Below are 13998 nucleotides of genomic sequence, written 5' to 3'. Positions count from 1 at the left end.
TGGCCGTTTTCAATTGGTCTGCATCAACTGAGATAAACTGAGCAACTATGATCTACGCATGGCAATTTATGGTGACTGATATGTTAATACGACATATATGTGACATTTTTTTTACCCTACTTTAATTTCTGAAGAGAATATCCAACGCATCACCAGGACGGCTTTCTTTTGTCTTTGTAACGTTGCTCAGTTATATTAAGTTGTGTCCGTGCCAAAATTCAGTGGGTTCAGAACACAGCAACTGACTGAGTACTGACTGGGTCTGACTTTGTCAAACCCTCTGTCTTGACATTCCTGTTGAATTTCATATAGATGCCAAGATATCACTCTTGTTTTTTAAGGCCCAGAAGGGAGTACCTCACCGTTATATTTCTGACCTCCTAAGAAGGGTACCCCGAGCCTGGTGGGGGTCTGTAGTTTACCCCTTCTTAAAGGTTATGAGTTGCTGTCCATAGAGCCTTTTCCTTCTGTGCACCTAGGTTACTGTATGTCCTACTCTTCCCAAGAAATCAGGAATTTGGAGGAAAAGAAAAATAAATCAGAAAAAGAACTGGCAACCAGACAGTCATCTCGATTTCCCCTATTTGCCAGATTTCATCCTGGTGGCACAAATGTTTAAAACCATACACTGTAGAGTGAAAGGACCAAACACTTGGAGTGCAGAAGCAGTTTGTGTCTTTGGCTGTTTCCTTGTCACTGTTTAACTGGTGTTGAATGTCTAAGTTTCAAGGTAATGTTGTTTATACAGGATTAAATAAAGGAAGCAATTGTCTGGCAGCCACCTTGACTTATGCAGGTACTGTACTTTATTTTCTCCTTTGTTCATCCTGCATAAACAAATCCTGTTACTAGTGTTATACTGTACCTATAAAGTTACAGTTAATTAGTCAAAAGCTTTTTGTAGCAGAGGAGCTGTTATTATACAGTAGGTCTTGTCTCTCCAACCATGCAATCACTCAGTGGGAAGCTAGAAAGAATTGGTGCAGTCTGTGAAGTACACTTTTGAAGAAGATCCGCATGTAATTAAATCCTCCATGTCTCGAGTCATTTGGTATATCAATTCTTAGACAATGGTCATTTACATTTTGCAGACCAACTTATTCAGGCAGCCATTGTGATTAACATACTGTAGAGCACCATAAATGAATTGTCCTGTCACATCTCACCAAGCTAGTGAATCAGTGTAAGCAGTAGAAACACTCAACAGTCTTTGCAACAGTTAAGGTCCAAATGAGAAACTGCTTTTTTTCTTGAAATCTTCCTAATTTAATTTAAGATGGTTTTGCAAAAGGAAATTGCAAAAAACTTTGCTGTGACTCAGTTAATAGATTGTATCTGGTTGGAAGTAAAGTTAAGACTCATACCTTATTGAATAAAATACTGCTACAAGACTGTTTAAATCTGCTGAATTTCTGACACTGCCTCATTTGAAACGTACTAATACCCATTTTTATTTTGTTTCTATGACAAATTTTAGCATTTTGAAAAAATATAAAAAATGTGTGAATGAATTAACCAGTTTTGATCTGATGTTTTCATTTAGAAGCTCTTTAATACAGTATAGTACTGTGGATTAAATGTAGACAATGTGGATGTTTTGCAAAACCACACTGATTAACACATTTTTTAATTCCATCTGTTCATTTAACTTCACGAATATGTTTTCTTCTGCCTGCCTTACACAAATTATGGGTAATTAAACAGAATCATTTAAATTCACAAAAATGTACTTGCTTCTCTGTTGTTTTAGTATAATCTTTTCTTTTCAATATTAACACACCTGGGTGAATTTAGGATTATTGCATGCACAATATTTGACCCAACAACCCAAAATACAACTAAATATCTAAACATTCCAGGAAAATCTGCATTGTTGGGATGAAGTTTCCATTTAGGAATATTTATGTTGCTGTGAATACTGTGAAACTAATGTTAAGTAACATTTTCATCATGAGATGGCCTGAGAAAGTGTGGTGATTCACTTCATAAATGTGTACCTTTGGGTGTTACATTACCGGAGAAGCAGATCTAAACACCTCTTTGTTACAGATTGGCTCCGTAGTCCGTCTCGGGTGTTATGTTTAGACTCCTTGTGAAGCGGCAAGAGCTGAAGGAAGCGGGAGACGTACTGTAGTTCGGGGAAAACATACAGTGGTTTAATAGTGCAACAAAGTAACTGTGACAGTTTGTGAAATGGTGAGCAGGGAAACAAAGACTGGCGTCCAAATCCAAGCAGGTCCGAAGGAGGGTCAGGGCACAATCCATGAGTCCAAAACCGGGAGATCCATCCTGAGACGACACAAGGTTCAAATCCTTGTGAGTGGGAAAACACGAACATACATATCCAAGGATAACGGGGAGAGGTCAGGCGATGTCGGGGATGAGGCCTATACCCTCAGGTTCCAAACGCTAATACTGAGCACTGGAGGCACTGGGATTAAATAGAGGGAGATAAAAGAAGGCACACCTGGAGAATGCATTTCACTGTTCATTCTGAAGAATCCACCGGGTTAATTCTGCCAGTGCCACTGAGGACTTTGAACACTTGTATAGGGCCTCCTTGTAGTTTTCTCTGTTAAAGTATAAAAGGGTTCTGGTTGCTCTTCTCTGAACTGACTCCAGAGAAGCAATATCATAATATCTTTTCTATAACGTTGTGACCACAGGTGTCTACTACCCACCCCCATACCCTCTCTCAACAACCAGACAAGCTTCCGTTTTGTTGTTTTGTTTTGTTGGGGAACATGGAAACATGGAAACCCCTGCAGAGACACTGACTCTCACAGACATGACTTGACAACCCCTGACATACTGTAGAGACACCAACAAACCTAATCAGAATCTCTCTGGGAGGTGGAAGCGAACAGGAAGACCTGGAGAAAACCACACAGGCACAGGGAGAACATGCCTCCCAGAGGACTACCAGGCAGGAATTAAACCCAGGACACTAGCACTATTGAGAGATCACTTTATTTGCCACATACAATTTCTTGTATTAGGAATTTGACTTCTCGCATACCCCAGCTTGCTCTCCATGAGACACACAGACAAGGAGAGAAGCTTGGGGTCAGAGCGCAGGGTCAGACATTTATACAGCACCCCTGGGTATGCGTGGGATATGAACCAGCAACCTTCCAGCCACAGGCGCAGATCCTTAGCCACAGGGCCACCGTCACTAATCACCTTGCTACCAGGAATCAGCTGCTGAGGAAGAAGATCCCTGGCCTTCCTTATTTGACATACTGCTGCTCAGACCCAGTCCAAGATAAACAAATTGAAGAGGGCTAGATGGATAGATTGGATCAGCAGCAGGAGTGAATTATACAGTATTACCCTGAACTCCCTGCAGCTTTAGGCTGCCTGTGTCTTTATAACTTACAGGTGGTCTGTCCTTCTTAGGATCTCTTGTTATTTAGCCTGGCGTTGCACCAGGCAAAGGGCTCAGTTTGAGACCCCAAGATGACGTCTTACCAAATCCTATGCATCAGAACTTTATAAAGGCACAATAAGTTCCAGATAATGTTTTCATCACATGAAAAGTACAGCGCTGCCATTTCAAACAAAGCAATTCCAAAATGCTAAAAAAGGCACAGATACTTGGGTGTAGCAGAATACGTATTAGGCTTAGCTAGATGTTTCATACTGTACATTCAGTGGTAATAGGAAAATAATGCAGATAAAACACTAGGATGTTAAATAAACTATAAAGCATGAGCTGGAAAATATTAGAGGGTCTGAATATATGAGTGAAAGGAAGGTGTTCATACGGAGTTGAGAAAAATATTATTGGGGTAAAAAATATTCATAAATCATAAAATCATTAAAGGGTCTAAAATGCTTAATGTATAATTGAGCAAATGGAAGTTTATTCAAAGGCGATAAACAAAAACAAAGTTTCATCTGTTTTGTTTTGTTTTCCTGGAGTGACCGAGCTGCAGCCACAATTTCACAGCAAGGGCAGAATGAAGACCTGTGGGTGCACCTCTCTGACGCCCCCTTCTGTCAGAGCCGTGTGTCACCTCGTACACCACGAGCCCCACTGTGTCGTCCAGGTGAGTTAGTGCCAGTTGGAGGAATGGTGTGTCTCTCACTGATGTCATTTTAACTATCACGGCCTCCCATAATCAGAGACAGGCTCCCTCCAATTCCCGTAAACGACGGCTTCAGATTGACAATGCTCCCGGCAAACAGAAACAACCACCTTCCAAATCATGCAAACGCCACATCTAATTATCCAATCACACTGCTCGGTCGCCACCATGCCTTCCAGTTCCCACAGTACTTAAGGGCTCTTTACCTTCATCACAGTTCTCAGTATTGGGTTTCCCAGTGGAGCTCCTTTCCTTTGAATTCCTCGCCTCCAGTGTGTTGACCGTCCTCTGTATCTCTGGCTATGGGTCCTACTGTACATTACCCTTGGCTGTGGTACTGTTACATTAACCTCGCAGGTAGCCAGCAGGTGACAGGAGATTGCTGCTGCACTGAAAGCTGAGAAATCCCAGTCGACTAATGCCCTTCATTCCGATGCTGGGGGAAAGCTGACTCATGACATAGATGACTGCAGCATCCGGTGTCTGCTTCCCATAATTCAACACCTGCTCCAGGCAATTGAGCTACTTGGAAGTGTCAAAATGGTCTTTTTTGTAATTACAGTATATGCATCCTTCCTTTGTACAAGCACATTTTGGGATTATTTATATAAAGAAAATGCTTGAACTTTGGTGATGGCCATTTATTGGTGATTCCCACTTTTACATTTACATTACAGGATAAATACATTTTAGCGAAATATAGATATTTACATCCATTTTAATAATGCTAAACTCTGAAGGTCTTCAGAATGAGCTAAAGAGAAAATAATAAGGCAGGAACTTTAAACTACAGGTATTGACTTTCATAAGGCATGAGAACGTTGACACTTTAATCCAAAAGCAAAGAAATGATTAACTCAAAGCTTACAACAAAGCCTGTTGATCTCCAGTATGATGAAATACAGAAAATAAGATAATATAACACAATTACTAATGCAGTGCACAATTCTTTCATTGTTCTATTTCTTCTTCAGGAAAAGAAAGGCTTCATCCCTTAAATTTAATAATTTGAAATTTAAGGCACCTGGTGTATTGTATACCCACAAAAAGGCATAACATATACTCTATATACTCTGTGTGCCTTGTTTCACTGCTATGAAATGAAATATGAGCATGATGCACTGAACCCCACAAGAAACTTATCACTCTATTTACAATATGCATGTACAGAAAAATATTGGGCCCTGAAAAGTATTGGGGCTATTATTTTTGTGTCCAGTCAAGTACTTAATGTTTATAATTATGAGATAGTTCAAGTAGGTAGCTGTGTCAGCATGTATAGGCTGCGAAGGAGCAAGTAAAGGTTTATTCCATGCTGAAAAGAGAAGAAAGGAAAAACACTGGCTTCTCTGAAAAGTTGTGTTGATTTATGAAGTTTAATTATAAACAGCACATTTACACTGACATTTCTGATCAGCGTCACATGTTCTAAAACATTTGATGGAACACAGCAGTATTCACACTGTCATATTTGAACATGATCAAATGGTGCCAGTCTCTTTGATCCTAATCAGAAATGGCACTGTAAATGCATTTTACAGAGCCCCAAGGCTCAAGAAGGCAAGATTTTGAAAGCATTTCAAAATTAAAGAACAACACTAACCCTGAGCTCTCAACAATGAGGCAACACTAAAAGAGAACATACAGCTCTTCGGGCAAGAAAAGAGTTAAACATTTCTTTTCTAATATCTTTCTCTAGAACAAATGCAAGAACAACCTTATCCCACACGTTTGGACAAGAAGGAGGCTGACATTTAATGATTAAATTAGAAAAAGCAGAAAGATTAGATTTATTTTTCATGGACTCATTGCTCTGGAGTTCATTTACAGAGACTTGTATCTACGAATCACAGGACATTTTTAAAAAGTCCTTTAAGAGATGGCTTTATGTAGAAGTGGTGTATTTTCAGCTTTACTGACTCAATATTACGATTTGTTAAATTAGGTATATCATAAGCAGACTGGCTGTGAATTGAATCTGACAGCAAACGAGTACCCCCTTTATGTCCATTGATTTGTAATATTTAATATTAAATATTCTACAACAAATACTCTATATAAGTTCATATGCATGAGATTAGCAATGATCTGGCAGTAATTAAGCATTTTAATTACCAGATTCATCTGTCAGATACCGAATACAATTACATGCTCTTCATTTTTTATGGAAGGTGAAGTTAAAAAAAAACCCATCAAAATATCATAATTGATTTATTATTTAATTTTATCATCTAATTTTATTTAATAAGTTGATTTATTGTAGATCCTTTTTAGTTTCATAATTAGCATATTGTTATCAGGCTTCAGTTGATAAAATAGCAAAGATGGAGTAATTGAGAGTCAGAATGATTATAGAAACATTAGTTTTATTTTGTAATCTTTAGAAAAATGTTAGTAGCTTAGTCATTTAGCAAGGGTCTATGCATTTTTTAATATTTGGAGGTCTGTTCTTCTTCACAGGACCTGTCACCCTTTTCACAGTGTTGGCATCAGTACAGAAATATTATGCTATTATAGAGAAATCTATCCTCCTTGTTTGTCCTCATATTTCCCATATAAGACACTGGAAGGAGATGTTACTAATGAAAGGAGCAAATCTTGCAGCGTGTTTTATTCAAAAATACTGAGAATTCAATATCAAAGAAACTGAATAGCTTCATTGTTCTGCTTGATAATGACCCAAATCATACAACCCATACAATCACGGAGTTCATCAGGAAAGAAAAGAAAGTGAAAAATCCATCTCTGAATTTAAAACGAACTGAGCAAGAAATTGACATGCTGAAGAAAAGAAATGAAGTCATACCTCCCCCAAAAATATAGAATTTAGACATTTAGAGTGGCTGTAGCAAACATCACAAAGTGTGGGTCAGCTCAGTGGATCACAGACTTGAAAATATTCAAAGGGATATGAAATCAAATACTGATTTTTATAGTATTTTAAAGTATTTCAAGAGTCCAAATACTTTTGATCTCTTTAAAGTATTAGGTTTATGATGGTATGTTTTTGTTGTAACATTATCAAAAGTATGCCTTACAAATGTATTATATTGTACTTTGTTATTGTGCTTTTTATAATCCCAAATAAAAAATGTTTGACTCTAAAGCAAAAATAATGAATAAAATCATGAGCCGTATAAATCTTCAGCTTTATAAATTGAAAGTGGTTATTGATGGGACACAGTTTGATTTTGTGTCTGAAAAGAGAACAGTCTGAGGAAATCGAGGTACACAAAAACAATATAACATCCTTCTTATCCTTCTTTACAGATGTTACCTTGGCTATGTTTCAAGGCCTATTGCAAGCTGAAATTGTAGTTCATGCTTTTGTCTCTTTGACTCTTCAAAGATGTTATACTTGACTAGTCTGAGAAAACAACATCAATCCAGGAGGTGGGAATCGTCAATCAAAATGATTACCTCAATAATTAAAATCAAGTAGGATGACAGTTACGGTAAACCGTTGTAAAACAAATAAGTACATTCAACCTAAATCATGATTAAGCCCTCGTCGTTGGCAATTTTGCAATCCCTTTACAAGTCATGTTCCTTTTTGGAGTAATGCTTGAGGAAGACCACAATAAACTCCAGATGTGCTTCAAAGAATGGAATGTGGAATGTGGTGACTGCAGTGTATGTTGTGGTTGGACAAGTCATTATTTTCTAGGAGCACAATAGTTTGTAATGTATCATAATTGATTATTTGCTGAAAAAAGGAAGTGACTGTCCATCACAAAAGTGGGAATCTCACCTTCACTCAGTTTTGGCTATTGCCAAGAGCATAAATTGGAATTGGCCATTCCAGAGGGGAGAGAAAGTGTGGATGCAATTCTGTAAACAGAGGTGAGAGTGGAGAGGTGGCTTGACAGCACAGTGTTGTGAAAACTTAAAAGAGAGAACCATGTGAAGCAGTCAGACAAGTAACCCAAGCAAAATCCTTTACTTCCCTATTCTAAAAAATTCATCCACTTACCAGGAGAGGCTGTTTTTACCCTACGCATTCTCTATACAGGAAAACTGAGTTTTCTGTAAATAACAGAATGGCAGGCTCTCTTAAAAAGGTTCAAATACCTAACTAGAATATATTGTTTATGGATGATCTGGACAAGGAGCTCTTGTCTCACACACACTTTCCTCTTTCTCCTTGTGTCTTTCTGTCTCTTCCTGTGTACTTTCTCTCTCTGCTCCTCCACTCTCATGTCCTTCTCTCTGTTTACCTGCCTGCTCTTGTTCTCTGCTCCTCAAATGTTGGTGACTCTTAATTATTTAACCAGAACTTAATTAACCAAGGTGAATCTGACAGTTCCTTTGATCAGTGTGTCTCAGACCCTCCAGCACTCAAGAAACACCCCAGTTCCTTTCTTGTTTTGAAGCTTCTAAAAACTACACATGATGACACTATCCTGGTGTTCATTATTATCTCTAAATTCTTAAGACCCTTTCAATAGCCATGTCCAGTACCCGTGATAGTATGATTATTCTACTTTTTATAAATACATTGTATTAAAAGTCTTGGCAACCATTTACACACATGGCACAAACAAGAATGTACATAAGTCTGAAAATGAGAAGAGGCCAGTCATTTTAATTAGATTGTTTGATTTGTAGCAGTTAACGGATCTGAGGATCTGGTCCAGCAGTTTCAGAGGAAGTCCATGAAATTCACTTGTCACTGCCTTTAAGGCTTTTGAATGCTTCAATTGAAATTAAAGGCAACTGAAATGTGAAGTAGACTGACCAGGGGGAGAGTTAGAGGTGTTCTGTTTACTCATTTGCTAGTAAGCATCATATTGTTTGCAGGAATTTCGCAAAAGATTACGAAAATAAATTATATATTTCAAAAGCAGCAAAGACCATTCAATCAGACTCATACAATTGTTCTCATGCAGCATGTCATGCCAGCTTAATCCCAACTTGTGGTTTCTGGGCTAAAACTACAGGTCACTGTCAAAGGAAAGGAATGTTGGAAAGCCCAATGTACAATCTCTTGCCCACAAAAAAAAATCTCACTAAATTCTCATGAAGATTAACTAATGGTATTCCAGGAGTAAAGATAGAAAACCTATTCTGCTTTGATTCTTGATTGATAGGTTAATTGTCATCATCCAATTGTAATGAAATGTGGAAGGCTTTCATCATAAAATCTACAAAAATCACCAAATGCAATTATCATAAATGCAAAATACTGTATACTGTACCATATTAATGTTTAGTGTTTGAGGTAGTACAGACCACATTGACAAATGACACTAAATTGTGAGTAAAAGTATACTGAGGTTTTATTTAAAAAGTCAAAATTTTAAATTCTGGTGCAAACAATCTTACATGTTAATGTTTGAAATTATTAAAACATTGAAATGACAATAATAAGTGTTTTCAATCAGTGAGGGGTTTCCATACATACTGTATAATGGACCTAATTAGAGGATCCAATTCCACTAAAGACACTTTAATGTTTGTAATGAAGAGGAAGCTAGCAGTATTTTAGAAAGTGGAACAATGTGCAAAAGCATGTTAAGAATTTTTCAATTAAAATGTTTTGTAAAATTCCCTCCGATCTCTTTAACAAACATCAAGAAGAAAATGTAAACAGGGCATCTTTATTTCTTCAGGAGTCTTTCAATAATCATCTTCACCCATTTGGCTTCGGGATCCACACAGACTTTGTGTCCTGATTTAAGTGTCACTCTGTGAAAACAAAATGAACAAAAACCCTCATAATTAATATTTTCTACCTGTGAAAATAAGACATAACATTCCTTAAAAAGCGGCCAAATTAAGCTGAAAAAAACTCACATGACTTCTACCCTCTTGCAGTGCACTCCTGAATTAATTATGTCGATGTCAACAAGACGCTTGGGGTTGATAAACTGTGAGACAGTCTTCAGGCACTGACATCGGAAAGCTTCTCCTGCTCTGACTAGGACACCTGCAGAAGAAGAGAAGCAAGAAAGAGGAGATGCTTTTGCAATCTCATGCTAGAAATCAAAGTGTTAAGACTAAAGTGGCTCCAAGAAACCTCTTTAAAACTAGAAATGTGAAATAAAACTGATCTAAAGTGTCACACACAAAACAAGCAAGGGATATACAGTATTTATGTGTTCCAAGTAAACACAAGGTGAAGGACTACTTGAGCAGCTTTAAAACAAGGAACTATGTTTGTTATTGTTGGTCATGTCTTTGAGGTAATTAAGGAAACATTGAAAGGAGGAACATTAGACAGTGAGGATTCCTGAAATCAGCACACTAAAAAATAGAGCATGAAGTATACCGAATATAGAAATAATAATAATTTGATACTTTAGTTTTGGGGGTTAAAATTTCACAGCAAATGCCTGTACTCCTTATACTAGATAACAACAGCAGTGCAGGCTTCATTGGCTCACTGGACATTTAGTTTAAATTTCTGTTATCTGATCACACCAGAACTTACTCTTAAGTCTTTAGCTTTCAGCAAACAAAGCATAAAACTTATGATTTGTGCATTGCAAATGAACTTCTCATGCTGGTACGTATTACCAAACTGGACCAAACTGTGCTGCTTGGAGTCTATAAGTAGTTTCATTAAGACTAACGTTCTTTATTTAAGAAAACAAAAATAAATTTGACAGTTAATTCTTAAAAAAACATCAGAAAAAAATAATCAAAACATACAGTAGAATTCTTGGAACAAGGTTTCAAGGGTCTTTTCTTAAACCACTCACACAGACAGGATCCATATCCAGGATCCATAGATTCTGATCTTAACACATGTATTTCTCCAACACGTTTGCATTGAGTTTTAGTATAACAGAATAACTGTATGCAGTTATATCCTTTTGAATAAGGTAAAAACACATTGTGGCGTAATTTGTGCCAGAAATTGAATTACTTAATTCAAAGTTAATGGAATGTTTAATTCACCAGATCTTCACTTTTGCATCCTTTATCTGAATATAAATTGGAAACAGCTTACCAATGCATGGCAAAAGAAAATGTTCTAACTTGGTTGAGCTCCTTATCACATTTCCTTCCTCACATCAATTAGAATAAAATGAACCTGACTGTAATTTTGCTACTGTATACAGGGCTATGACAGAACAGAGGAACATTTTTTTAAAAGTTTTCAAAGGCTAAAAATACATACCTTCTGTTACTACAGCACAAATGGTGGCAAAAAGCACAAAAGCAATCTTCTTCTCCATCTTATTTCTTGTTTCATTCATGTGCTCCTTATGCCTTTATTTTCTGTGCATCAGGATTACACTTCCAATTTCAGAATAGTGCATGTCTTATATAAGGATATCTGCCAACAATCCCGGTAATGATGGAGAACAGTGAATCAGCTGGGCTCTTTCCAATACCCACAGACTACACATTTGGCAATTTATCTATAATTGCTGTCAATGTGAAGAAACTTTGGATCAATCTTTCATACTTTGTAACAGAATTTGTTAATTGCTTAAAATGGCAGGAGAGCAGCCCATCAAGCTTATTTTACTATTAGTAGCTAATGGATCAAAGAATCTCACAGGGATGTTCCTTTAAGGATCCTTGGGTGTCAGTTTCAAAATGGTCATGGCTGGTTAACTTTTTCTAGTCTCCCACGGCCTTTTGTACAAAGAAGTGTGAAAAATTGATCATTTTTTTATTAAGCTAACACTTTCTTCCCAAGAGACTTACAGTGCATACTGTAAATTGAAAAAAATCAATACTGATCCATCTATTGTCAGCAGCCATATCACTCTGCAACTCACAACTGGCAGCCCACTGAAGCTAAGCAGGTGTGAGCCTGGTCAGTACCTGGATGGAGACCTCCTGGGGAAAAACTAAGGTTGCTGCTGGAAGAGGTGTTAGTGGGGCCAGCAGGGGGTGCTCACCCTGCGGTCCATGTGGGTCCTAATGCCCCAAGTTACTGATGGGGACACTATACTGTAAACAGGTGCTGTCCTTCAGAAGAGACGTAAAACCGAGGTCCTGACTCTCTGTGGTTATTAAAAATCCCAGGGTGTTTCTCGAAAAGAGTAAGGGTGTAACCCGACGTCCTGGCCAAATTTCCCATTGGCCCTTACCAATCATGACCTCCTAACAATCCCCCTCTATGAATTGGCTACATTACTCTGCTTTCCTCCCCACTAATAGCTGATGTGTGGTGAGCGTTCTGGCACACTATGGCTGCCGTCGCATCATCCAGGTGGATGCTGCTCATTGGTGGTGGTGGAGGGGAGTCTCCATTACCTGTAAAGTGCTTTGAGTGGATTGTCCAGAAAAGGGCTATATACGTGTAGTGACAACCAGGAATACGGAGAGAACACGGACACTGCATACAAAAAGCTTTCCAAACTTGAATCAAACCCAGGACCCAAGAGCTCTGAGGCAGACTTCATAAGTGCCACACCCCGCTGCCATCCATCAAAAATGAAACATGAAAACATAATCAATTGCTAATATTGTGTCAGGAAAAAAAAGAAGGTATCAATACAGCTGTGTAGTTCATCAGGGTTATAGAGAGATTTACTGTGTCTGTATTTGATAGATTTACTGTGTAGGGCATAGATCTGAACATAGATCTAGAAAGGTAGACCCTTCACTCTCATTTTATGTCTCAAAAAATATATTAAACATATTCATAATATTAACAAAACAACATGTTGTGTGGTGAACAAACCCTATAGAAAATAAAAAAAAACATGTCTAAAACTGGTAGTTTAAACAACAAGTGGTCTTAACAACACTTTTAAACTTGTATCCTTAAAATAATAGTTCAGGTGGGTAGCTGCGTCAGAATGCGTAGGCTGCAAAGGAACAAGTAATAGGTTTATTCCGTGCTGAAAAGAAGAAGAAAGAAAACACAACGTTTCGGCCGTGGAGCCTTCTTCAGGTGTGCTCACACCTCTACGGCCGAAACGTTGTGTTTTCTTTCTTCTTCTTTTTTTAACCTATCACTGGTTAAAATAATGCTTGTTCCATCATAATTCTGCTTGGTCTTTTTTGTTGTTTATTTATAGACGTACAGGCTTCTTATTGCAACAGCTTTACTGCACCCAACTGTGACCTCGCTCATTGTTCAAGGCTTCTTGGAGAATAAGGCAATCCCCTTCATTGTTTTATTGGTTTCTTTTCTTATCACCTGACTGTTGAAGGTTGTCTCGTTGAATAGAAAAATCAGCACCAATCGCAGAGGCAAATATACAGTATACAGTAGTAAGGTAAAGCAGCTAATAAAGCAAATAAAATAATAAATCAAGTTATGGGAATGTGCTCCTTGTTTTATCCACCAGTGAGAAATTAAACGGCACAATTCATGTCAGAAAAAATGTTCTAATCCATGTTAGAATGTCTTTCTTTTATATAAGCACAGCAATGCCATTGTATGGTATCAGTTGAAATGTATAATGTGTCAGTTGCAAAGTTTAATTCAATAATTTGTTTTTTAACCAAAACTAATGGAAAATAAAAAAAGAGAGCAGGCTCTCCCTCTGATGCCTGGGAGAAAAGGACTTTAAAAACAGAACTTTGAACAGTGAGAGGATGTATCAAAGGTAAAAACCTGTGATTAGCAAAGAGATGTATATTGTTTATTTTGTGATTAGATTAACAATACAACCCCTAGATTGAAACAACAAGGTATTCAGACAGAACTTCAAAACTAAACAAGAATTCTGGAAGAGATTGAGTGTTTTTAATTGTGAAATTAGAAAGTGTCCTTCAGACAGAAGAGAACCACCTACTGGTCCACCAACACCACTTACAGAAACACCCAGGGGTTTCCTTTGAATTCGGTTGAACTGCTGTTATTTAAGATATGCATTGCACTGTATGAAATAAGAGCAGAACAGTACGTCTTTCCATGTATGTGGAAAATGTTCTTGGTGATCTCCAAACTGCCCTGCTTAATGTCCACATTGGACTGGGGTGCGGTATTGTA

At 37.6% G+C, this 13998-nt stretch overlaps 1 protein-coding gene across 1 annotated transcript; it reads right to left on the bottom strand.

Annotated features, from left to right (window-relative positions):
- Nucleotides 1-9675: 9675 nt before the first annotated feature.
- Nucleotides 9676-11537, bottom strand: LOC148677628 (interleukin-8-like). The gene is made up of 3 exons (XM_088605293.1): nucleotides 11218-11537; nucleotides 9888-10020; nucleotides 9676-9779 (listed from the first exon to the last, which is right to left on the bottom strand). The coding sequence occupies exons 1-3, from the start codon at nucleotides 11294-11296 to the stop codon at nucleotides 9692-9694; spliced, it is 300 nt and encodes a 99-aa protein (XP_088461419.1). The 5' UTR covers nucleotides 11297-11537; the 3' UTR covers nucleotides 9676-9691.
- Between the last annotated feature and the right edge of the window lie 2461 nt (nucleotides 11538-13998).

This window comes from Lepisosteus platostomus, chromosome 1, assembly GCF_059453375.1.
Source record: "Lepisosteus platostomus isolate fLepPlt1 chromosome 1, fLepPlt1.hap1, whole genome shotgun sequence".
Taxonomy (NCBI): Eukaryota; Metazoa; Chordata; class Actinopteri; order Semionotiformes; family Lepisosteidae; genus Lepisosteus; species Lepisosteus platostomus.
This window is presented reverse-complemented; position numbering and strand designations above follow the sequence as displayed.

What these genes read in the sequence shown, in the direction of transcription:
- LOC148677628 (XM_088605293.1), bottom strand. Translation starts at nt 11,296, where the DNA reads ATGAATGAAACAAGAAATAAGATGGAGAAGAAGATTGCTTTTGTGCTT. An exon ending in TTGTGCTGTAGTAACAGAAG is followed by an intron (nt 10,021 to 11,217) that starts GTATGTATTTTT and finishes CTTCTTCTGCAG; the next exon opens with GTGTCCTAGTCAGAGCAGGA. An exon ending in TGCAAGAGGGTAGAAGTCAT is followed by an intron (nt 9,780 to 9,887) that starts GTGAGTTTTTTT and finishes TTGTTTTCACAG; the next exon opens with AGTGACACTTAAATCAGGAC.